Here is a 27,604-nt window from a genome sequence, read left to right as displayed (position 1 = left end):
CCAGCTTAGAATCTGTTCAGAAAACAAATTTGTCTAATGTCCTCACTATTAAAATATCATGTACTCCATAATATTCTGAATAATAAAAATATTATTAATTAAAAAGGAACCGTAAACTCAAACAACCTGTATTGTGATTGAATATTTCCAGTGCATTGTCAATGTCAGTTCCAGCTCGGGAAACAAAAAGACAGAAAACCAGAATAATGTCACTCTCGTCCACTGTGCCAGCTTCTGTCAGATTCTCAGTTCGGCTTTGTAGCATGTCAGTAAAATCCTTATCAAAGTTATTTGTTTTTCCAGTCCGAAAGATGTACACTTTGACATCTGGAAAATTCAACAGCATAGTAAAATTAAAAAAGAGACAAGAAAATCTTTTGTTTTGGATATGCTGTTCATGTCCATTTTGACTTCATATACACAAATCCACATATTTCACCCAAATATTTACTGTATCTGCCTCTGACCTGATATTCTGATGTACATGACAAGCATTGCAGTTTCTGTTCTTTCTCTTTCACATGAAAGTTACATTATTGATTATAATATATTTTAACTAGCTATCCTGTGTCTGTTAACATGTCTTTCAATCATTCACTTTAACAACTTATCTTGAAACAGCAGTAGCTTTTTAGCAGATGTTAATAAATTCTAGAAAGTTTGATACATTGCAACGCTGTATGTCATCTACTCTAAATGCACAGTGCAGACCTCATCTCTAAAAACGTCTTAATATTCACCGCCCCTTTCTTTCACTCAGAAGAGTGGTGAACGGTCTTTGACAAATGGATGCTCTAGATAAATCTTACCTGAATCCCTGTCTAAAAGATAACCTATGTCAAAAGATATCACTAATAGGTTTGTATCATTCTATTTTTTCTACAGTCATGAATATGTATGTTCAAGTGCAGATTAATTTTGGAGTATACAAAAAAATGATTCATCTAAATGTATCCTGACAAAACTATAAATGTGACAAACAACCTACCACTTGAAAAACCTGGTTGTTGATCACCCAGATGTGTTTTCTGTTCCTCCAGTTTACAGGTACTGGTTTCCATCACATTTTCTGGGAAACCCATGCTGTCATTCATATGTCTTCCTTTATGAACCTGTTGTGTGTTTTTCTCCTCAGCCTCTTCCCGGTTCTCCTCAACGTTTATGTCTGTCTGCGGAACTGTAGCATTGACACCCTGAAGATCTTCCTTTGGTGCAATCTGTATTTTCTAGCCTATTGAAGGCTATATGAAATCAAGCATATGAAATTCTTGATCATGGCTGATCTGCTCCATCCACTATCTTCATGAGAATATGTATGTTCAAGTGCAGATGAACTTTGGAATATACAAAAAATATTTCATTCAAATGTATCCTAACAAACTATAAATGTGACAAACAACTACCACTTGAAAATCCTGGTTGTTGATCACCCAGATGTGTTTTCTGTTCCTCCAGTTTACAGGTACTGGTTTCCATCACATTTTCTGGGAAACCCATGCTGTCATTCATATGTCTTCCTTTATGAACCTGTTGTGTGTTTTTTCTCCTCAGCCTCTTCCTGGTTCTCCTCAACGTTTATGTCTGTCTGCGGAACTGTAGCATTGACACCCTGAAGATCTTCCTTTGGTGCATCTGTATTTTCTAGCTTATTGAAAACTATATGAAATCAAGCATATGAAATTCTTGATCATGGCTAATCTGCTCAATACTACGGAGCCCCTAAAAAATTTGGGGTGGGAGGAAAAATATTTTTCAGATTTTTTTTGCGTTCTCTCGCAAAACTTTTGCGTTCCTTCGAGAAACTTTGCGTTCCCTCGCAAAACTTTTAAGTTCTCTTGCAAAGATATTAGCGTTCTCTCGCAAAACCAGTTGAGTTCAGACAAACACTTCCTGTTTACTTTACAGCTTGTAGTGGTTAATACTGCTCCTTAAGTTGACAATAGAGAGGTTCATAGAGTTTGGTTTTGAACTTGGACGATATTGTCAGTGCATGCTTATTAAAGGGTTAGTTCACCCAAGTATGAAAATTCTGACATTAATTACTCACCCTTATGTTGGTTCAAACCTGTCGAAACCTGTGACATCAGTGGTTCATCCGCAATTATACGAAGCTATGAGAATACATTTTGTGCGCAAAAGAAAAAAAAATAACAACATTATTCAACAATTTATCTCCACTGCATCACCCTTGTGCCATTTTGTAGAATATCTCAGCCACGTCATGCCGCAACTGTTTCCTACGTTGTTGTGATTTGATCTGAATGGAAACAGTGTATAGGCGTGACGAAAGTCTCTTTTTTTTTTTTTTTTTTGCTCACAAAAAGTATTCTCGTAGCTTCGTATAATTGCGGATGAGCCACTGATGTCACGTGGATTGTTTTACAGATCTCCTTGCTACGTTTCTGGACTTGGGAACATTTCAGTTGCATTGCTGTCCGTGCAGGGTCAGACAGCTCCAGATTCCATCGATTCCGAAGATGAACGAAGGTCTTACGGGTTTGAAACGACATGAGGGTGAGTAATTAATGACAGAATTTTCATATTTGGGTGAATTAACCCTTTAAGGCACGGTTTTGGGACATAAAAACCACTACATTCTGAAACGCTTAATGTAAAACACTGGATGACTAAATTCAGCACACACCTTATTAATAAAAGCATACAGACAAGCAGAATAGTCCAGAGTATGAACGTAACACAGTAAATTGCACTTTAAGTGTATACCTCATAGAAAGAAAACGCTTAATTAATGGACTAAGACAGTGGTATAAAAAGGCAGAATCGATTCAGTATACAGTTTATTAATAAATTATATATGAAAGCAGGTAAGCCCAGAAGAACAGAAGTGTTTTCCTCCCATAAAGAAAACGCGGCTTAATGAAGACGGTGATTAAAAAAAAAATACCAAATATGCTATAGAAAAATATATTCTGTGTACATGCAAGCAGATGAGCCCATATGAGCTGAATTGCATGATAATCGTTTTCTTCCCCATAGAAAACGCGCTTAATGTGGCATAATATAAGAAAATGTTATATTTTATAAAAAATATAGGCTACTAAATATATAATTTGATCTTTTAATTACACTTAATGTAGGCCTATTTTAACACATTAAGCCATATTAAGTGTTTGTTACTGTTCTGTGGCCGTGGATTTGCGGGTCTTGTCTTTTTCTTGCAGGACCCTGTATGTTATAGTGCTAAATTAGTTTTAATCATCACTGCCACAGCGTCTTGTCTCCATTGGCAACACGCATGAGTGGATTTGTGTCGATTGCAAGTGATGTCGCAGGTAGTGGAGAGTGCAAGTGGAGATTACAAGTGACTTGTGACACTACCTGACTACTGTTGTAAAATGTTGAGAGATTCAAACAAAAAGTAATCAATAAATAGAACAAAATACAAAATAAAAAAGACTGCAAGTAATTAGCGGAAGCGCAAGTGTCTGAGTGTGCAAGTCTGAGAATGCAAGTGTGCAGGTGCGTGACAGGAAGTAAGTGCGCAAGACTGTCCAGATCTTAAAAACGCCAAAGCGCAGTGCCCCCTTAAACACACACTAAATCCACAATATCTCGAATACCGCTCCACAGCAGTATTCAAGGCCTTAGTGTATCCCCTCATGCTGTGGAAATAAATATTTTGCCAAGATCGCGAGAGGTCACAGAAAACTTTCCAATGTAAGTTAAATATTAATAATAATTAGATATTACATATAATATGGTATTAAAACAAAGTACTACACGTTTTGTTGGCGCAAAGGTGAGTAGCCTATATTTATTTTGTACATCATTTGCAACTGCTTTTTATCACTTAATTAGACGCGCCAAACATTAAAGTGTGTCCCATCAGGTAATGAAAAGTTGTACACACACCTGTGGTCTTCATCCTCACTTGAACACTTGGGCCAAATACAGGAAATACGTCATATAAGTAGTCAAGTGATCAAGTGCAAAGACCGCAAGTGTGGGTATTTGACCAAGGCATGAGAGTGCAAGTTTTCCAACGTTTTAAATGGGGGAGAAACGTTGCATTATGGCTATCTGCTTTACTATAGTAATGCTATTAATAAGGTTATTAAGTTGGCTTGAGAAAGCCAACTTACTGATCTACTATTTAAACTTATTAAGTTGGCTTGAGAAAGCCAACTTACTGATCTACTATTTAAACTTATTATTATTATTATTCTTCTGAGACTAAATTTCTGACTGCTACTCCTCCTAGAGCTTTAACTCTACAGACTCCAAACTCAGCCCAGCTCTTCAGACTGATCTGACTCGAGTTGCTATATCTTTTTAGACTGATTGGACTTACGGTTTTCATAAAAATGAAGATTAAAAATCATAAAAATCCCATAGACTTACATTGAAAAGCCTCTGCTCATCTGGGGTCTCATTTATAAAACTATGCGTAGGATCTTTACTAAAAGTTTACGTGCGCCCAAAAGCCAAAAATGGCGTACGCCAAAAAATATTCCGATTTATAAAACCGTGCGTACGCACACCTGTAAGCAATGTTCCCTTTATAAATCACAGATCACCCGCAGATGTGCGTACGTGAACCAGCCTCATATCCCGCCCTGTACACGCCCATTTTTAACCATAAATAGTCAATGCAAATCACCTCATGATTGCTGATCAGCATGTAAATGAGAGTGGAATCCCATATATACCTGGAAAACTGGCATGATGCGACCCGCCAATTAATTAATCCAAGAAAGTGAAAACGTGCATTTCTGTTAGCCTAATTTTAATAATGGCGACAGGTGAGAAAAGAGGAAAAAAAACGTAATTTCTCAGATACTGAGATTGAAACACTTGTAGGGGAGGTGGAGGCTCGGAAAACTGTGTTATTGGTGGCCACAGCAGTGGGGTCACTAATAAAAAGAAGCAGTGCGAGTGGCAAAGTATTGCTTCTGCCGTCAATTGTGTCAGTGGGACAGAACGGACAGTTGCAGAATTAAAGAAAAAATGGTCCGACCTGAAGGTATACAAATTTTTTTTTTACCAACATATTACATTTGTGTTTTATTAGGCTATATACCTATATAAATAGCAATATTGATTTTCAAAAAGTTTTATTTACATGTGCTTACAGTATGCAAAATATGTGAAATAAAGATTCTCATTCATTCAAGGTGGAGGCAAAGAGAAAACTGTCCTCCCACCGCCAGAGCGTGGCTGCAATTGGTGGGGGCCCATGTACAGCTGATCTCACATCAGTGGACAGCAAAATCGCGGCTATAATTGGGGAGGTCAGCGTGTGTGGTATTGTGTCGGAAAAGGAGGGAGACACTGACGTGACTGAAACCACAGAGGAGCAAGGTTAAACCGATTTTTAATCATTAACGCTGTACATTTGAGTGTGTGGGGTGATAAATGGATAAATGTTGCCAATTGTTTGTCCTCCAGTCCTTCCGGAGTCTGAAGCTGTAAATGAACAGGAGGTTCAGGGTGAGGGGTTCTCAGATGCAGATGCACAGCGTCCGGCTCAAAGCAGTGCCCCTTCTGCGTTCTGGCACGTCCAAAAGTGGTCGGGTACTCACTGACGCAGTCCTGCAGTTACAGCGAGAGACAATAAACGCTGTCAACGGGGTTGCAGATGAGCTACGGCAGATGAGAGAAGTGATGCAAGAAATTGCACAATCATTAAAAGATGCAGTTAAAACATGAACCTTGAGTTTTGTCTTTCTTTACAAACGCCGCATGACATCCTCACGGATTCTTGCACCTCGTTGATATCCCTCTTGTCGGCCAGGGGGCTGTGGCTCGGGGTCGTAATGCTGGGGTAGAGGGAGAGCAGGAGGGAGAGGAATACCGTTTCTCAGTGCTATATTGTGCAAAACACCACACGCCCTGACAATCTTGGCACACTTTTGCTGGATGGTATAAAAGTCTGCCACCCGAGGCATCCAGAGCACGCCATCTGCATTTCAGGATGCCGATGGCACGCTCCACAACTGCGCGGGCACGAGAGTGGACCTCGTTATAATGAGTTTCCTCTGCGCTCTGCGGGTTTAAAAATGGGGTGAGGAGCCAGCGTCTCAGGGGGTAGCCACTGTCGCCTGCAGGTTATAATTATATTAAAAACAATTGTTACGGTTTCTCTACTTTTTTTAATATTGTTAAACTCACCAAGAAGCCAGCCATCACGTACTGCGCCTGCATTTAGTCTGTTCCCCTACACTGCTATGTGTCAAGATAAAGGAATCATGTGTTGAACCAGGCCAGCGTGCCACAATGTTTGTGAGGGTCATGTTGGAGTCACATATGATTTGCACATTAATAGAATGCACATGCTTTCTATTAACATAAGCAAATTCATTTTCAGATGGTGCCCTTATAGCAACATGAGTGCAGTCAATTGCGCCGATTACATTTGGGAAACCAGACATTGCTGCAAATTGCGTTTTAATTTCGGCCTGTTCTCGCACAGTGTAGGGGAACCTGATGTATCGACTAACCATATTAAGTATACCATTTAAAACGACAGATATTATGGCACTCAGGGACGGCTGTGATATACCAGACCTATAGGGTGAGATGATAGATTCCAATAGAATTATTTCATATACAAAAAGGTCTTAGAGACAAATTTGAGGATTACTTATAGTTTTTTTTATATTATTAATTTACCTGTCTGCCAATTCCCGCTGGAAACAGCCGGTTGCCAAGAACCCCAGAGTGGTGAGGACTTGTATTTGGACTGGGATGGCATGGTTCCGGCGTGTTGCCCTCTCTAATACTGGACCCAATTCAGCACATAGATCCAAGAGCACAGCTCTAGGGAATCTAAATCGGCTTATTAGCCAGTCATCATCATGGGCCAGGAAATCATCATGGTCCCTGAAAACTCGTTCTCTCCTTATTCTGCCATTAGCGTAATCCTCCAACAGTGCCAGGAGTGCCATCATGAAGCATTACATACCCGGGTCACCGGAGAATTTATATGTTTCTAGCAAATAGACTGATCGTTAACACCTTGACAAAATCACTTAATTAATTTGTGGGCGAAAATTTAAGAAGAAAATGTTATAGTGAACACATGCTTCTTGACGGTTTTGTAATGAACACCGTAATAGTTAGGACCGATGATGAGTAGCGATTGTGCTTCATGACTGTATTTGCAGACTTTGACATTTTATGATATAGGCTATGTACATTAAGGAAAATATATTTCTTTTTTACACTGTGTTCTGCAGTTCTCTAATAAAAGGGTATTTCATGCTATTCTGTAGGCTATCACATGTATCGCGCCATGTCCTCCTGTGCTCCCGTTGTGGACAATGTGACTGTAAGGCAGCGCTGATTATTATTTTATTTTACTTTTAATACATTTTGAATTACGTTTGGATTTTACTAGATGTATATAGCCTAAAACAATCGGCACAAATAACACTGTTGGATTTAATCTTCATGATAATGTGGATATAACGTATGAAATGGAGTGAAAATTAAATGTCATTCATTCTTATAAATCGTTCTTCTCACATTTATTTTCTACAATCTAACTTCAGTTCACGACCTCACCATCGGTGTCGCCAATTCCCTTTGTCTCCAGAATGTGCGTACGCACGGCTCAAAGTTTGCTTAAAGGTGCGCACATTCTCCCGTCAAGTTTGTTTTTTATAGATCACAACCTTTGCGTGGGAACTGGCGTACGTACGTTTCCAGCCCCGTTTTGTGCGTAAGCACACTTTATAAATGAGGCCCCAGAACATTCCGTAAACTCCAACTGTCAAAAATTCAAATCTAAACACACTGAAGCCCATTACACTCAATCAGACATGCCTTCTTTGTACTATTACTAACCCTTTCAAACTTATTCAGACGTATCTATCTATCTATCTATCTATCTATCATCTGACTGTTTCTATCTATCTATCTATCTATCTATCTATCTATCTATCTATCTATCTATCTATCTATCTATCTATCTATCTATATCTATCATCTGACTGCTTCTATCTATCTATCTATCTATCTATCTATCTATCTATCTATCTATCTATCTATCTATCTATCTATCTATCTATCTATCTATCGTCTGACTATTTCTATCTATCTATCTATCTATCTATCTATCTATCTATCTATCTATCTATCTATCATCTGACTGTTTCTATCTATCTATCTATCTATCTATCTATCTATCTATCTATCTATCTATCTATCTATATATCTATCATCTGACTGCTTCTATCTATCTATCTATCTATCTATCTATCATCTGACTGCTTCTATCTATCTATCTATCTATCTATCTATCTATCTATCTATCTATCTATCTATCTATCTATCTATCTATCTATCTATCTATCATCTGACTGTTTCTATCTATCTATCTATCTATCTATCTATCTATCTATCTATCTATCTATCTATCTATCTATCTATCTATCTATCTAATCTATCTATCTATCTTCTGACTATTTCTATCTATCTATCTATCTATCGATCGTCTGGCTATTTCTATCTATCTATCTATCTATCTATCTATCTATCTATCTATCTATCCTAGCAACATGCTAATAATGCTAGAAACATGCTAGTAACTTGTTAATCATGCTAGCGACATGCTAGTAACATGCTAATCATGCTAGAAACATGCTAGTGACATGCTAGTAACTTGCTAATCATGCTAGTCACTTGCTAATTATGCTAGTGACATCCTAGTAATTTGCTAATCATGCTAGAAACATGCTAGCGACCTGCTAGTAACATGCTAATCATGCAAAAAACATGTTAGAATGACATGCTAGTCATTGGCTAATCATGCTAGAAACATGCTAGTCACTCGCTTATCATAAAAGAAACATGCTAGAGACATGCTAGTCACTTGTTAATCATGCTAGAAACATGCTAGTGACATGCTAGTAACATGCTAATCATGCTAGAAACATGCTAGCGACATGCTAGTCACTCACTAATCATGCTAAAAACATGCTAGTCACTTGCTAATCATGCTAAAAACATGCTAGCGACATGCTAGTAACTTGCTAATCATGCTAGAAACATGCTAGCGACATGCTAGTCACTCGCTAATCATGCTAAAAACATGCTAGTGACATGCTAGTAACTTGCTAATCATGCTAGAAACATGCTAGCGACATGCTAGTCACTTGCTAATCATGCTAAAAACATGCTAGCGACATGCTAGTAACTTGCTAATCATGCTACTGACATGCTAGTCACTTGCTAATCATGCTAGAAACATGCTAGCGACATGCTAGTCACTCGCTAATCATGTTAAAACATGCTAGTGACATGCTAGTCACTCGCTAATCATGCTAGTGACATGCTAGTCACTTGCTAATCATGCTAGAAACATGCTAGCGACATGCTAGTCACTCGCTAATCATGTTAAAAACATGCTAGCGACATGCTAGTCACTCGCTAATCATGCTAAAAACATGCTAGTCACTTGCTAATCATTCTAGAAACATGCTAGCGACATGCTAGTCACTCGCTAATCATGCTAGTGACATGCTAGTCACTTGCTAATCATGCTAGAAACATGCTAGCAACATGCTAGTAACTTGCTAATCATGCTAGTGACATGCCTGTCACTGGCTAATCATGCTAGAAACATGCTAGCGACATGCTAGTCACTCGCTAATCATGCTAAAAACCATGCTAGCGACATGCTAGTAACTGGCTAATCATGCAAAAAAAATGCTAGTGACATGCTAGTCACTTGCTAATCATGCTAAAAACATGCTAGTGACATGCTAATCACTCGCTAATCATGCTAGTAACTAGCTTATCATGCTAGAAACATGCTAGTAACTTTGCTAATCATGCTAATGACATGCTACTCACTTGCTTTATTAAACTTCTTAAACTTTTCAAACTTTCTAAACTTTTCAAACTTTCTGTTCAAGCTTTCTCAAGCCAACTTAAAGTTTGTCTTGACGAACTTTTTTATCTAGTTATTATTATTCTTCTGAGACTAAATTATCAACTCTAACTCCTCCTAGAGCTTTAACTCTACAGACTCCAAACTCAGCCCAGCTCTTCAAACTTATCTGAAGTTAGTTGCTATATCTTTTTAGACTGATTGGACGTACAATTTTCATAATAATGAACATTAAAACTCATAAAAATCCCATAGACTTTCATTGACGGAATGTTCAGATGAGCCAAGCTCCAACTGTCAAAATTCAAATCTAAACAAACTGAAGCCAATTAGACTCAATCAAGCTTCGCTTCTATGTACTATTTCTAATCCATTTAAACTCATTCAAACTCATCTATCTAATATTTCTAATCTATCTATCTTTCTATCTGTCATCTAACTCTATCTATCTATCTATCTATCTATCTATCTATCTATCTATCTATCTATCATCTGACTATTTCTATCTATCTATCTATCTATCTATCTTAATCATGCTAGCGACATGCTAGTCACTTGGTAATCATGCTAGGAACATGCTAGTAACATGCTAATCATGCTAGAACATGCTAACGACATGCTATTAACTTGCTAATCATGCTAGAAACATGCTAGTAACTTGATAATAATGCTAGCGACATGCTAGTAACATGCTAATCATGCTAGAAAAATGCTAATCATGCTAGAAACACGTTAGCGACATGCTAGTAACTTGCTAATCATGCTAGCGACATTCTAGTCACTCGCTAATCATGCTAGAAACATGCTAGCGACATGCTAGTCACTCGCCAATCATGCTAAAAACATGCTAGTCATTTGCTAATAATGCTAAAAACATGTTAGCGACATGCTAGTCACTTGCTAATCTTGCTAGAAACATGCTAGCGACATGCTAGTCACTCGTTAATCATGCTAGAAACATGCTAGCGACATGCTAGTCACTCGCTAATCATGCTAGTCACTCGCTAATCATGCTAAAAACATGCTAGCGACATGATAGTCAATCGCTAATCATGCCAAAAACATGCTAGTGACATGCTAGTCACTTGCTAATCATGCTAAAAAAAATGCTAGTGACATGCTAGTCACTTGCTAATCATGCTAAAAAACATGCTAGCGACATGCTAGTAACTTGCTAATCATGCTAGTCACTTGCTAATCATGCTAAAAGCATGCTAGCGACATGCTAGTCACTCGCTAATCATGCTAAAAACATGCTAGTGACATGCTAGTCACTTGCTAATCATGCTAGAAACATGCTAGCGACATGCTAGTAACTTGCTAATCATGCTAGTCATGCGCTAATCATGCTAAAACATGCTAGTGAAATGCTAGTCACTTGCTAATCATGCTAGAAACATGCTAGTGACATGCTAGTCACTTGCTAATCATGCTAGAAACATGCTAGCGACATGCTAGTAACTTGCTAATCATGCTAGTCACTTGCTAATCATGCTAAAAACATGCTAGCGACATGCTAGTAACTCGCTAATCATGCTAAAAACATGCTAGTGACATGCTAGTCACTTGCTAATCATGCTAGAAACATACTAGCGACATGCTAGTAACTTGCTAATCATGCTAGTCACTTGCTAATCATGCTAGAAACATGCTAACGACATGCTAGTAACTTGCTAATCATGCTAGTGACATGCTAGTCACTTGCTAATCATGCTAAAAACATGCTAGTCGACATGCTAGTCACTTGTTAAACATGCTAAAAACATGCTAGTGACATGCTAGTCACTTGCTAATCATGTTAAAAACATGCTAGCAACTTGCTAATCATGCTAGAAACATGCTAACGACATGCTAGTAACTTGCTAATCATGCTAGTGAAATGCTAGTCACTTGCTAATCATGCTAGAAACATGCTAGCGACATGCTAGTCACCCGCTAATCATGCTAAAAACATGCTAGTGACATGCTTGTCACTTGCTAATCATGCTAGTCACTTGCTAATCATGCTTAAAACATGCTAGCGACATGCTAGTCACTCGCTAATCATGCTAAAAACATGCTAGCGACATGCTAGTCACTCACTAATCATGCTAAAACATGCTAGTCACTTGCTAGTCACTTGCTAATCATGCTAGAAACATGCTAGTGACATGCTAGTAACTTGCTAATTATGCTAGCAACATGCTAGTAACTAGCTTTTCATGCTAGAAACATGCTAGTAACTTTGCTTATCATGCTAATGACATGTTAGTCACTTGCTTTATTAAACTTCTTAAACTTTTCAAACTTTTCAAACTTTCTAAACTTTTCAAACTTTCTGTTCAGGCTATCTCAAGCCAACTTAAAGTTTGTCTTGACGAACTTTTTTATCTAGTTAATATTACAATTGTTATTAGTATTAATAGTATTTATTATTCCTAATCCTGAATTGGGTCTCCAATGTCATTTTATAGTATATTAAGCCACATTAAATGTTTTAAAATGTCCCAAAACCGTGCCTTAAACTATACGCAAGGCTGACTGTATTTGAACTTGAGTCCAAGTTTAAAATAAAACTTTTCTTTATCGGAAGAAAATGCTTCTGTTCTTCTGGGCTTACCTGCTTTCATGTAGGCCTATAATTTATTAATAAACTGTATACCGAATTCGGCCTTTTTATACCACTGTCTTAGTCCATTAATTTAGCTGTTTTTTTTTTCTATGAGGGATAGCCTACGCTTAAAGTGCAATTTACCGTGTTACATTCATATTCTGGGCTATATTTTGCTTCTCTGTTTGCTTTATTAATAAGGTGTGTACTGAATTTAGTCATCCAGTGTTTTACATTAAACGTTTTAGAATGTCCCAAAAGCGTGCCTTAATAAGCATGCACTGACTTTTTCGTCCAAGTTCAAAACCAAACTCTATGAACCGCTCCATTGTGAACTTATGGAGCTGTATGAACCACTACAAGCTGTAAAGTAAACAGGAAGTGTTTGTCTGAAAAAATCTGAAAAATATGTATGTTCAAGTGCAGATTAACTTTAGAATATATAACAAAATGATTCATCTAAATGTATCAAACCATACCAAACAAATCTGACAAACCATAAATGTGACAAACACCTACCACTTGAAAACCCCGGCTGTTGATCGCCCAGATGTGTTTTCTGTTCCTCCTCCAGTTTACAGGTACTGGTTTCCATCACATTTTCTGGGAAACCCATGCTGTCATTCATATGTCTTCCTTTATGAACCTGTTGTGTGTTTTTCTCCTCAGCCTCTTCCTGGTTCTCCTCAACGTTTATGTCTGTCTGCGGAACTGTAGCAATAACGCCCTGAAGATCTTCCTTTGGTGCATCTGTTTTTTCTAGCTTATTGAAAACTATATGAAATCAAGCATATGCAGTTCTTAATAAATGTTCATATATATATATATATATATATATATATATATATATATATCTATATATATATATATATATATATATATATATATATATATATATATATATATAAAAGATAACCACATTTATTTTATTCTGTATTGAATAAATCAAGTTCTCTGTGTTCAAACTTCATTTACTTTAAGCATTCTAACTGAACTCACCTGCCAATAAAGCAGAATTTGCCATTTTTATTCTCTCCTCATTAGTCCATGTTCTGGCTCTCTGAAAGAATAACATTGAGAACATTGAGCAAAGAATATTGTATATCAACCTTTCATTCGCTGCGTGAGGTGTGTGTGTATATTGATGCACCGCCGGCCTATCAGTGGTAAACTCAGTGGCTACTGGCAATTGTATAGTGAATTCCCGCGACAAGTCGGTAGCCTTATTTTTGGACCGGACCGGACGCTATCCAGCCATGGACGCGTTTCTTCTTGCAGCTCTAGACGGGACCGCCTTGTGGCCAGAGATCCGTGCATCCTCCTCTGTTTGCGTATCCTGTGCGCTTTCATCATTGGCGGAGCAGTCGGTCAATCCCACCTTCCAGTAAATACGACTTGTGATTGGACTGTACGTCAGCAGACAACAAAGCATTGGCCAAGAGCAGAAGGCCCTCCCTCCAGGCTTTTTTTTAAGTTGCGAGTTTGCGAAGCTTCATTTTCGCTCAGTCTGAGAGGCTTGTTTTTCAGAGCGGAGCTGTGTGACAACGCTGCCACAAATCACGTGAGTCGCAAACTCGCAACTGTGTGGGCGTATCTCCGCAAAGTGGGTGTTGTAACACTCGGCTCTGAAAAAATAGTCTGCAATAGGAGTGCAAATGTAATGTAATGTAATAAGTTTCACCCTTTCGAACCTCAGTTTTCAGAGTTTCAAAACTTTTTTTCACCTATTCGCACACCAGTTTTCAGATCACTATTTACAAGGTTTCAAATCTGGAAAACAAACTATACACTGGGAGAACAGTGACATATTCGAAACTCTGAAAAAATGATTGCACAACACCGTAAAAAAGAGTGTTGCACTTCTGAAGAAGGAAAACTCAAAAACAAAATTATGTTTGCAGAGATTTTATTTTTTTTACCACTTTGCAAGCCTGCAAAACTCTGTTTTCATGCTTTCAGAGTTTCAAAACTTTTTTTCACACATTCGCATTCCAGTTTTCAGATCACCATTTACAAGGTTTCAAACCTGGAAAACAAACTAATACAGTGGGAGAACACTGACAAATTTGAAAATCTGAAAAATTCTTTGCGCAACATCGTAAAAAAAAATGTTGCAGTCCTGAAGAAGGAAATCTCAAAAACAACATAATGTTTGCAGAGATATTTGTATTTTTTTTTTTACATTTTGCAAGCTTGCAAATCATATTTTTCGATCTTGCAAAACTTTTTTTGTAAGATTTTGAGCTTTCGAACACTTAGTTTCAACCTTTCAGAACTTTATTTTCAGTTTTGAATCATGGCAGGATAATAATCCCATAGTAGTACAGACGCCACTCAGTGGCGCGCATATTGGAAAGCTCTCGCGGTAATTAAATCTGGTCTCTACCGCAAAAATTCTTTTTCACAGACAAAGTGAAAGAAATGTATTTTAAGCTCATACACAGGTTCTACACTGTAAAGAAGTTTATACAAAGATTTGAATCTGACATTGATTTTACAAGCTCTTTTTGTTCGAGTTCTGAAGAAACTGTACACTTATTTTGGTCATGTCACTACACTCAGAAACTTTGGGATGATATTGGTGTGTTTGTCAAGTAAGATTTTGCCAGGCTTCTCAGTACATATGAAAAACATTATATTTGGGTATTATGACTCTGACCCCACAAACAAAAATATCAGTTTTGTTATTAATTTAAATTTTTTCCTAAACAAATTTCACATTCACAATGCAAAATTCTCCAACTGTAAACCTGTCTTCTCTGTTTTCCTAAAAGAAATGGAAAACTATTTGAATGTAATCTCAGTATTATACTAATAAGAAAACTATAAGGACTGTTAGAATTTGCACCGCCTTTGATCTCCTTGTGTAATTTTGTTTAGATTTTGGCCCTCTTTTTCTTTAGTTCTATTTTATTCTTTATTGTTTTTTATTTATTTTTTTTTTTGTGGTTGATATTATGTGATGTATGTTTATACTTTTGTATGTTTTTGTTCTCTGCATTAATAAAAAAAGAAAAAGAAAAAAAAGCTCTCGCGGTGATTTGTATGCAATACGTCGTGCCTTGTATTACTAAATATGTAAATAATATCTGTAAAGATGAGCTCTCAGGAGAGGCACGGAGCGGCATCATCTTCCTCCTCCGCTTGTCCTTCAAGGCAGCTTGAAGTAAACTTGTGTTACTGAAGTAACCAATAACATAGATACAAGTTTTTCATGTTACAGTGTGCAACATTTTGTTGCGGGTTATTATTGTCATTCAGTAACACAAGCTTACTTCAAGCTGCCTTGAAGGACAAGAGCTCATCTTTACAGACTAAGACGATCGAAGGCCAAATATTATTTACATATTTAGTAATACAAATCACTGCGAGAGCTTTCCAATATGCGCGCCACTGAGTGGCATCTGTACTTCCCGGTCAGAGAGCACCTGTCCATCAAAAGCTCACTATCCAATCAGAGTAGAACACTGTTAAACCCGCCCCCACGAGAAGTTGGTGTCAAAACACCAAACGAAAAGATGTGAAGCATAAGCGAAATCTGTGGCAATGCATTCAGAATCCACGATTACCGAAAACGAATCTTTGAAATACATTAACAAAGAATGAAGCATATTTGAAGAGCCTGTTAAATTTGTGCGACTGAGTTAATTTTTTTCATTTTCATTGTGTTTTTCTTCTTTTGTAATGGCATATTTTTCATAGTTTCTGAAAAAGTTGCGTTCAGTTTTATAAAGTTACGTTCATTTTTATAGAAGCAAATGTAATTCCATACTTATATGCATCTTTTAGAGACAGATAAAGTACAAAGTTGCCCTTTTAAGGGTACTACTGTCCTAGTGACAAGCTGTGACTGCAAATGTTTTGACAGTTTAGCAAGTAGGTGAAATTAGACAGCAACAATGTTCAACTTACAGATAATGAGTTTGCTTTTTTATTAAAAAATGCAAATGATTAAAAAAAAGACAAATGGAAGCTTAAAGGTGTCATATGAGGTTGCTAAAAAGAGCATTATTTTGTGTTTTTGGTGTAATGCAATGTGTTTATGTGGTTTGAGGTTAAAAAAAAACACGTATTTTCCACATAATGTACATTATTGTTTCTCCTCTATGCCATGCCCTTCTGAAACGTGTCGATTTTTAAAAAGTTTATCGTTCTGAAAAGCGAGGTGTGCTCTGACTGGCCAGCTATCCAGTGCGTTGTGATTGGCTGAATACCTCAAGCGTGTGATGGAAATGTTACGCCCCTAAACACTGTGATGCCGTGTGTGCCTGACGGGTAGGATAAAATGTCAGGACACCGGAGTGATGAGACAAAACCAATAAAACCCATTACAAACAAGGCATTTTTTTGCATCCAGTGGGGACATAATTACTGATTATAATGACTAATACTGTCTTTTTACGTGTTGCAATGCGTATCGTGCTGCATAAACATCTGCATATGTGATCGGAGAAAGGACAAACAACAAGCTCGAACAGTTACTCTACACTGCTCAAAAAAAACTAGCGTTTGAATCATCAGTGGCAAATCCTTTAATGTTACATATGTAAACGTACTTACAGACTGTGTGTCAGAAGCACCAGACTGTCCTTGCAAAGTTAGATTTGCCCCACTTTATAGAAACAGACACCGGCATTGTAGGCTATTCTCAGAGGAAACAGTCCTTTTCCTCCGCAAAATGCGCAGCACACTTCTGAATATTTGGGTTGAACTGTTCTGGAACAGTGTTGTAAATACAACTTAACCACTGATTTCAAGTCGTGTCCTCTTTTGGAAGGCCAAACAAAGTAGCTTCACTTTCACAACTAAACACAGCGTCTCCACAACATGACGCCGGTGGCAACAACGAGAATAAAAAAGTTACCCCTTCTTTCTTTGCATGAACATTTGGGGGCGGCGTTATGCAAATCTTACCACACAGTGATGTAGACATGTGGGGGTGTGTTAGAACGAGACGTTTTAGGTAGGAGTGGTTAACTTTTAACTTTTATAAAGAATATCTCTTTGGATTTGAGACTTTAGTCTTTGCAACTTTACAGATCTTCTTTATTCACCAAGAGCTTGTAACACTCCAAAGAGAAAGGAAAAATTGAAATCCCCTTTAACTTTGACCCCTTTAATAATAACTTAAAAGGACAGTTTACCCAAAAATGAAAATTCTGTCTTTAATTACTCACACTCATGTCTTTCCAAACCCGTAAAATCTTCGTTCATCTTTAGAACACAAATTAATATATTTTTGCTGAAATCTGAGAGCTTTCTGACCCTGCAAAGACAGCAATGCAAGTGACACGTTCAAGGGCCAGAAGTGTAGTAAGGACATCAATAAAATTGTCCATGTCACATCAGTGGTTCAACTGTAATTTTATGATGCTACGAGAATACTTTTTATGTGCAAAGAAAACAAAAATAATGACTTTATTCAACAATTCTTCTCTTCCGTGTCAGTCTTTGTATGTTCAAGAGAGTACCACGATGCATGCGTGTGGTGCTGCTGATGCAGGAGCCGGCATTCTGACATAGAACTCAGATGCGCTGCACTTGTTTGTAAGCAGAGAAATGCACACGCATGTGTTGTGGTGCTGTCGTGAACGCATGGCAGAGAATGACACAGAAGAGAAGAAATTGTTGTATAAATTTGTATTTTTGTTTTCTTTGCACACAAAAAAGTATTTTCGTAGCTTCATAAAATTACAGTTGAACCACTGATGTCACATGGACTATTTTATCGATGTCTATACTACACTTCTTGGTCTTGAACATGGTAACTACTGTACATTGCTGTATATGCAGGGTCAGAAAGCTCTTGGATTACATCAAAAATATCTTAATTGTGTTCCAAAGATGTATGAAGGTTTTATGGATTTGGAATGACATAAGGGTGAGTAATTAATGACAGAATTTTCATTTTGGGGTAAACTATCCCTTTAAATGATTACTTAAATATTATTGGAGCTGAGAGACCTACAAAATATACTTTCAGTTATTTACATTTGTTTCATAAATTCATGCTGTATTTTAAGTAAGCTGTTGGTTAGTAAACGGTTTTATTTTCTATTACCTTTATAAACCATTGTTTGGTTGTTTGTTGAGGCACTTCATCATTGCTCTTTGATGCTGTTAGGAAACATATTGTATGAATCACAGTGAAATCACAGTAAAACAGTGAATATGTAAAAACAGTTAACAGTAATATGTTAAACAGTTAAGAGTAATGTGAAAAAATGTGCAAAGTTTAACCAGTTAAAATGAGACTCTATACTGACAATCAGGAAATTGTGGGAATGAAACTTGGCACTCTTTACTACACATATTTTTGTAAGATTGGTGGGATTGGATTAAAAATAGATTAGATCAATACAGGAGGTCTCATTTCTCAGTTGACTGATTACACTCTGATCAAACATTTAACAATCCTCTAGATTTCAGTTCATTCTGACAAGAGGATAGAGCTCGTGAAGTTACATTATATCAAACACTCACATTTCCTTATTGTTATCTCCTCTGTCCTGTCTCCACTGGTGACCTGACACAGGTAATCACCAACATGTGATTCTCTGACATCCTTCAGCTGTAAGGACACAATTCCTCTCTCCAGCTCCTCAGTGCATAGACTCATTATGCCTTCATAACTCTCCCCCTCTATCAACCGTCTGTTCTTATAGAAACACACACAGTCTGTTTCCTTAAACCATCTGATCTCCATATCGACAGCACTGGTTTTAGGAGACAGGTGACACTGAATGGTGGAATCTGATTGAAATTCTTCAGGGAAAGCTATCTTAATTTCATCTGTGTTGGAAAAAGAGAAAAATGTGGACTCGCACAAATCATTATTATCTTTTATATCATATCAATGGCATTCTGAGTATGAAGAAAAATGACATTTATTTTAACAGCACTTACTGTTGATTTGAGCCCCCATTTTGTCTCCTAAACAGGAACATAAAGCACAGAATGACAAAGCAGAATGATTAAGCCATATTAAGTGTTTGTTACTGTTCTGTGGCCGTGGATTTGCGGGTCTTGTCTTTTTCTTGCAGGACCCTGTATGTTATAGTGCTAAATTAGTTTTAATCATCACTGCCACAGCGTCTTGTCTCCATTGGCAACACGCATGAGTGGATTTGTGTCGATTGCAAGTGATGTCGCAGGTAGTGGAGAGTGCAAGTGGAGATTACAAGTGACTTGTGACACTACCTGACTACTGTTGTAAAATGTTGAGAGATTCAAACAAAAAGTTATCAAAAAATAGAACAAAATACAAAAATAAAGACTGCAAGTAATTAGCGGAAGCGCAAGTGTCTGAGTGTGCAAGTCTGAGAATGCAAGTGTGCAGGTGCGTGACAGGAAGTAAGTGCGCAAGACTGTCCAGATCTTAAAAACGCCAAAGCGCAGTGCCCCCTTAACACACACTAAATCCACAATATCTCGAATACCGCTCCACAGCAGTATTCAAGGCCTTAGTGTATCCCCTCATGCTGTGGAAATAAATATTTTTGCCAAGATCGCGAGAGGTCACAGAAAACTTTCCAATGTAAGTTAAATATTAATAATAATTAGATATTACATATAATATGGTATTAAAACAAAGTACAACACGTTTTATTGGTGCAAAGGTGAGTAGCCTATATTTATTTTGTACATCATTTGCAACTGCTTTTTATCACTTAATTAGAAGCACCAGAAATTGAAGTGTGTCCCATCAGGTAATGAAAAGTTGTACACACACTTGTGGTCTTCATCCTCACTTGAACGCTTGGGCCAAATACAGGAAATGCGTCATATAAGTAGTCAAGTGATCAAGTGCAAAGACCGCAAGTGTGGGTATTTGACCAAGGCATGAGAGTGCAAGTTTTCCAACGTTTTAAATGGGGGAGAAACACTGTATTATGGCCATCTGCTTTACTGATAGTAATGCTATTAATAAGGTTATTAATATTACAATTGTTATTACTATTAATAGTATTTATTATTCCTAATCCTGAATTGGGTCTCCAATGTCATTTTATAGTATATTAAGCCACATTAAATGTTTTAAAATGTCCCAAAACCGTGCCTTAAACTATACGCAAGGCTGACTGTATTTGAACTTGAGTCCAAGTTTAAAATAAAAACTTTTCTTTATCGGAAGAAAATGCTTCTGTTCTTCTGGGCTTACCTGCTTTCATGTAGGCCTATAATTTATTAATAAACTGTATACCGAATTCGGCCTTTTTTATACCACTGTCTTAGTCCATTAATTTAGCTGTTTTTTTTTTCTATGAGGGATAGCCTACGCTTAAAGTGCAATTTACCGTGTTACATTCATATTCTGGGCTATATTTTGCTTCTCTGTTTGCTTTATTAATAAGGTGTGTACTGAATTTAGTCATCCAGTGTTTTACATTAAACGTTTTAGAATGTCCCAAAAGCGTGCCTTAATAAGCATGCACTGACTTTTTCGTCCAAGTTCAAAACCAAACTCTATGAACCGCTCCATTGTGAACTTATGGAGCTGTATGAACCACTACAAGCAGCAAAACAAACATTAAGAGATAACCCAAACACAACTTGCTATACAATTCAAAACAAAAAACTATAATACAAAAAAAAAAATCCTTGCACGGGAACGCAAAGTTTCTCAAGGGAACCCAAAGTTTTGCGAGGGAATACAAAAATTTTGGGAGAACGCAAAAAATCTGAAAAATATGTATGTTCAAGTGCAGATTAACTTTAGAATATATAACAATATGATTCATCTAAATGTATCAAACCATACCAAACAAATCTGACAAACCATAAATGTGACAAACACCTACCACTTGAAAACCCCGGCTGTTGATCGCCCAGATGTGTTTTCTGTTCCTCCAGTTTACAGGTACTGGTTTCCATCACATTTTCTGGGAAACCCATGCTGTCATTCATATGTCTTCCTTTATGAACCTGTTGTGTGTTTTTCCTCCTCAGCCTCTTCCTGGTTCTCCTCAACGTTTATGTCTGTCTGCGGAACTGTAGCAATAACGCCCTGAAGATCTTCCTTTGGTGGAGCTGTTTTTTCTAGCCTATTGAAAACTTTATGAAATCAAGCATATTAAATTCTTTATAAATGTTCATATATACATACATATATATATATATATATATATATATATATATATATATATATATATATATATATATATATATATATATATATATATATATATATATAAAGATAACCACATTTATTTATTCTGTATTGAATAAATCAAGTTCTCTGTGTTTAAATTTAATGTACTTTAAGCATTCTAACAGAACTCACCTGCCAATAAAGCAGAATTTGCCATTTTTATTCTCTCCTCATCAGTCCATGTTTTATCGCTCTGTTGAGAAGAACATTGAGAACATTGAGAGAAGAATATTGTCCATCAACCTTTCATGAAATTCCTGAAATATCATATAAAATATATATTCAGGCAGTTCAGAAACAATGGACAATCAAGAGAGTTTCACCACCATTTGATTATAAATTCAATATTTTTTATAATCATTTACTAAATTTTATAATTATGCTTAAAACCTGTTAACAGTGTCAGAACAAATATACACCATTGGCCCCTATTGTACCCAGCTTTTGTTTTCATTTATATAACATGATTCAGCTCATATATGTGTATATTGTGTATAGAGGAGCAAAAAAAAAAATGTTTTAAAAATTCCACTGGTTTGGTTTGATGATCCAACTGGAAAAAAGGTGCTAAAATGAGTGGTACAATGACTTGTCCCTTTAAGGGTACTGCCCATGTGACATTTTTGCACCTTATTTACCCATAAAATGTCCATTGTAGTATCTTAAGAATACATTATTCTACTAATATGCATCTTTTAGAGACAGATAAAGTACAAAGTTGCCCTTTTAAGGGTACTACTGTCCTAGTGACAAGCTGTGACTGCAAATGTTTTGACAGTTTAGCAAGTAGGTGAAATTAGACAGCAACAATGTTCAACTTACAGATAATGAGTTTGCTTTTTTATTAAAAAATGGAAATAATAAAAAAAAAAAGACAAATGGAAGCTTAAAGGTGTCATATGACGTTGCTAAAAAGAGCATTATTTTGTGTTTTTGGTGTAATGCAATGTGTTTATGTGGTTTGAGGTTAAAAAAAAAAACTTATTTTCCACATAATGTACATTATTGTTTCTCCTCTATGCCATGCCTTGCTGAAACGTGTCGATTTTTAAAAAGTTTATCGTTCTGAAAAGCGAGGTGTGCTCTGACTGGCCAGCTATCCAGTGCGTTGTGATTGGCTGAATACCTTAAGCGTGTGATGGAAATGTTACGCCCCTAAACACTGTGATGCCGTGTGTGCCTGACGGGTAGGATAAAATGTCAGGACACCGGAGTGATGAGACAAAACCAATAAAACCCATTACAAACAAGGCATTTTTTGCATCCAGTGGGGACATAATTACTGATTATAATGACTAATACTGTCTTTTTACGTGTTGCAATGCGTATCGTGCTGCATAAACATCTGCATATGTGATCGGAGAAAGGACAAACAACAAGCTCGAACAGTTACTCTACACTGCTCAAAAAAACTAGCGTTTGAATCATCAGTGGCAAATCCTTTAATGTTACATATGTAAACGTACTTACAGACTGTGTGTCAGAAGCACCAGACTGTCCTTGCAAAGTTAGATTTGCCCCACTTTATAGAAACAGACACCGGCATTGTAGGCTACTCTCAGAGGAAACAGTCCTTTTCCTCCGCAAAATGCGCAGCACACTTCTAAATATTTGGGTTGAACTGTTCTGGAACAGTGTTGTAAATACAACTTAACCACTGATTTCTAGTAGTGTCCTCTTATGGAAGGCCAAACAAAGTAGCTTCACTTTCACAACTAAACACAGCGTCTCCACAACATGACGCCGGTGGCAACAGCGAGAATAAAAGTTACCCCTTCTTTCTTTGCATGAACATTTGGGCGGCGTTATGCAAATCTTACCACACAGTGATGTAGACATGTGGGGGTGTGTTAAAACGAGACGTTTTAGGTAGGAGTGGTTAACTTTGAACTTTTATAAAGAACATCTCTTTGGATTTGAGACTTTAGTCTTTGCAACTTTACAGATCTTCTTTATTCACCAAGAGCTTGTAACACTCCAAAGAGAAAGGAAAAATTGAAATCGCATCATATGACCTCCTTAATAATAACCTAAAAGGACAGTTTACCCAAAAATGAAAATTCTGTCTTTAATTACTCACACTCATGTCTTTCCAAACCCGTAAGACCTTCATTCATCTTTAGAACGCAAATTAATATATTTTTGCTGAAATCTGAGAGCTTTCTGACCCTGCAACGACAGCAATGCAAGTGACACGTTCAAGGGCCAGAAGTGTAGTAAGGACATTGATAAAATTGTCCATGTCACATCAGTGGTTCAACTGTAATTTTATGATGCTACGAGAATACTATTTATGTGCAAAGAAAACAAAAATAATGACTTTATTCAACATATACCCTCTTCCGTGTCAGTCTTTGTATATTCAAGAGAGAACCACAACACATGCGTGTGGTGCTTCTTACGCAGGAGCCGGCATTCTGACATAGAACTCAGATGCGCTGCACTTGTTTGTAAGCAGAGAAATGCACACGCATGTGTTGTGGTGCTGTCGTGAACGCATGGCAGAGAATGACACAGAATAGAAGAAATTGTTGTATAAATTTGTATTTTTGTTTTCTTTGCACACAAAAAAGTATTTTCGTAGCTTCATAAAATTACAGTTGAACCACTGATGTCACATGAACTATTTTATCGATGTCTATACTACACTTCTTGGTCTTGAACATGGTAACTACTGTACATTGCTGTATATGCAGGGTCAGAAAGCTCTTGGATTACATCAAAAATATCTTAATTGTGTTCCAAAGATGAAGGTTTTATGGATTTGGAATGACATATGGGTGAGTAATTAATGACAGAATTTTCATTTTGGGGTAAACTATCCCTTTAAATGATTACTTATATATTATTGGAGCTGAGAGACCTACAAAATATACTTTCAGTTATTTACATTTGTTTCATAAATTCATGCTGTATTTTAAGTAAGCTGTTGGTTAGTAAACGGTTTTATTTTCTATTACCTTTATAAACCATTGTTTGGTTGTTTGTTGAGGCACTTCATCATTGCTCTTTGATGCTGTTAGGAAACATATTGTATGAATCACAGTGAAATCACAGTAAAACAGTTATGTAAAAACAGTTAACAGTATTATGTTAAACAGTTAAGAGTATGAAAAAATATGCAAAAGTTTAACCAGTTAAAATGAGACTCAGGAAATTGTGGGAATGAAACTTGGCACTCTTCAATATACATATTTTTGTGAGATTGGTGGGATTGGATTAAAAATAGATTAGATCAATACAAGAGGTCTCATTTCTCAGTTTACTGATTACACTCTGATCAAACACTTAACAATCCTCTGGATTTCAGTTCATTCCGACAAGAGGTTAGAGCTGGTGTAGAATGAATCTACAGTATATGAAACACTCACATTTCCTGATTGTTATCTCTGCTGTCCTGTCTTCACTGGTGACCTGACACAAGTAATCACCAACATGTGATTCTCTGACATCCTGCAGCTGTAAGGACACAATTCCTCTCTCCAGCTCCTCAGTGCATAGACTCATTATGCCTTCATAACTCTCCCCCTCTATCAACCGTCTGTTCTTATAGAAACACACACAGTCTGTTTCCTTAAACCATCTGATCTCCATATCGACAGCACTGGTTTTAGGAGACAGGTGACACCGAATGGTGGAATCTGATTGAGATTCTTCAGAGAAAGCTATCTGAAACTCATCTTTGTTGGAAAAAGAGAAAAATGAGGACTCACACAAAAATTAATATCTTTTATAACATATTATTGGCATTTTGAGCATTAAGGAAAATAACAATTATTTTAACAGCACTTACTGTTGATTGATGTTACCTCCATTTTCTCTCCTAAACAGGAACATAAGCCACAAAATGACAAAGCAGAATGATTCCAGACTGTCAATTCACTATTCACTATTATTCCATCACTAATGTAAATTAGTTTAATTTAATTTAATGACTAAATACAAATGTTAATTGCACTTATGTACATATAAGTGCTTCTCTACTTATTGCAATGGTTAATTTGAACAGTTGAAGTTAAAGAAGGGTAAAGTTTAAACCCTTGCTAAATTTTGCAGTAAAGTAGAGACACTACTGATATGACACCCAGTAAGCAGCGCGGTATGTTCGACTAAGCTGTAGCTACTTTGTTCTCATACGCAGAAGCTGAATTTACCAAGTGCGTCATGTTCCTGGATCAACATCTTTGTTGACCTTGGAACAACATTGTGATTAACCAATCTGATTTGAAGAACCAATTTATGGTTTTTGTGAATTTAGTCTTACAATCAGTGTTTGGTGCTTGTACATCAGTGTCATTCATCTATAATTTCCTCAGATTTTAGGGATTACTCATGGTTAAATTTAGGATTAGGTGTAGGGATATGGTTAAGACTACATTTTTGGATTAGAATGTTGTTCCAGGATCAACAAAATATGTTGACAAAGGAACACATCTAATTCAGCTAAATCAGGACGTGCGTTGTCATACACCGATCGGTCTGCGCAGCGCCGCTTCAATTCGAAAACACCTATTGTTTCCGAAATTCACTTGACGAACCGAAGCCTTCACTTTTCTGTTCAATCACTTGCACATTTCGCTTTAATGTTGGAACCGTATTTCTATTGACCACCGGGTCAAATGGTAATGGTAAACGAATGAGTCGCTCGTAATAATTCAGTCCGAACTAGCAGGCTAAATCTGACAGGTTTTGTGAATCGGTGACATATATAGCCTATACGTTGATAGACAGTGTTATCACACAAATCATAGAAACAAGCTTTCCATTAACGTTTATTTTTGCATTGAATCACATGCATTGTAGAGAAGCACGTCGTCTTTATGAAAAAAAAGGCAAGGCCAATGAAAATATGTAGGCCTAAATGTTACCTTATAGACTTCGGTTAACTTATATTTTGTCTAGGCTATATTGTCATAGGCTTTACTTACCTTTTTTTTTTCTTAAGATCTGCTGCCTGCTGTTCTCTGAAACAGATGAACTGAACAACCCCTGAATCCTTTCACTTTCGCTTTCTCTCGAGTCCCAAGCATGCAGCTATGAGATACTGCACAGCACCAAGATTAAATTTAAACCTCCTCATTTGAGCTGCCTCAGCAGTCTGTTTCGGCGAAAGTCCCCAGGGTTGCCAGGTTTTCGCAATAAAACCCACCCATTTGTTACTCAAAACTAGTCCAAAACTAGCCCAAGTGTGTTTTGAGAGGGGTCCTCCAGTAAAATTTGCATTCTAGGGGCTAAATATCACGTTACTGGGGTCGCTTCAACCCGCGGACACGAAAGATCTGATCTATCGGAGAGGTATGATGAGAACCAATCCAGTGCCATACCCCAATGCCAACTTCACCCTTTAGACGATTAAGAAGGGCAGCATGATCAGCTAAATCATCCAAAGCATATGGGAAGCATATGGGTAACAAAATTCATTTTGAAATATAATATGCAAAATGACAACGCAAATGTACTGTAAAATGGCAATGTATTTCTGTATTTAAATTTACATTTTCCCATACGTGCAACATTTAGTGCAAAATTAAAATGAAAATTCAGTTAGCCGATATAATTTACATTTGCCATTTTCACACTAAAATTACTCTAATTTTAATATGTAAATTAAAAACATTTTAATGCTTTATAAGTTGCAAAATTAAAATGAAATTGTATTACCCAAATTGATTAGATATGTTTAACATGTCCAAGCAAAAATTTTAGCAAAATTATCATTTGAATGCCAATTTTCCTAAATGCATTTAGACTTACGTGTAGGACACTTGAGATTGCATTTTAATCGTGATACCATGTGATAATTGTAGCAAAATCCAGTGTGAATTTCCAAATGCATTCTGAGCCAAATGTGCAGCAAAATGGTTGCAAAAATTGTGATTTTAATGTCATTTATTTTTAAATGCATTGACACTTACACTTAAGACGCTTCAATTGCATTTTCATTAAATACCCCGCCATAATGTAGTTTAAGTCAATGTGGATTTGAAAATGCATTCCGAGCCGATCA

The 27,604-nt window shown here is 36.8% G+C and overlaps 1 protein-coding gene and 1 long non-coding RNA gene across 5 annotated transcripts; both read right to left on the bottom strand.

Moving 5' to 3' along the window:
* Positions 1-993: 993 nt before the first annotated feature.
* Positions 994-26,910, bottom strand: LOC109046619. 3 transcript variants are annotated; one of them, XM_042723734.1, is made up of 8 exons: positions 26,526-26,910; positions 19,353-19,379; positions 18,930-19,238; positions 18,508-18,563; positions 13,446-13,506; positions 12,966-13,220; positions 1,404-1,656; positions 994-1,177 (listed from the first exon to the last, which is right to left on the bottom strand). In XM_042723734.1, exons 2-7 carry the CDS (start codon positions 19,369-19,371, stop codon positions 1,520-1,522), a joined length of 837 nt encoding a protein of 278 aa, XP_042579668.1. In that variant the 5' UTR covers positions 19,372-19,379; positions 26,526-26,910; the 3' UTR covers positions 994-1,177; positions 1,404-1,519. The 3 variants fall into 3 exon arrangements, with proteins under 3 accessions (XP_042579668.1, XP_042579665.1, XP_042579667.1); XM_042723731.1 differs by lacking the exon at positions 26,526-26,910 and adding an exon at positions 21,248-21,467; XM_042723733.1 differs by lacking the exon at positions 26,526-26,910 and adding an exon at positions 21,248-21,467 and having other exon boundaries at positions 12,966-13,157.
* LOC109084502 lies at positions 5,512-6,172 on the bottom strand. 2 transcript variants are annotated; one of them, XR_006154821.1, is made up of 3 exons: positions 6,133-6,172; positions 5,673-5,780; positions 5,512-5,553 (listed from the first exon to the last, which is right to left on the bottom strand). It is a non-coding gene; the product is annotated as an uncharacterized LOC109084502 (long non-coding RNA). The 2 variants fall into 2 exon arrangements; XR_006154820.1 differs by lacking the exon at positions 5,512-5,553 and having other exon boundaries at positions 5,563-5,780.
* Positions 26,911-27,604: the final 694 nt, after the last annotated feature.

This window comes from Cyprinus carpio, chromosome B5, assembly GCF_018340385.1.
Source record: "Cyprinus carpio isolate SPL01 chromosome B5, ASM1834038v1, whole genome shotgun sequence".
NCBI lineage: Eukaryota > Metazoa > Chordata > Actinopteri > Cypriniformes > Cyprinidae > Cyprinus > Cyprinus carpio.
Note: the sequence above shows the minus strand (reverse complement) of the source record. Positions and strands in the feature narration are given on the sequence as shown.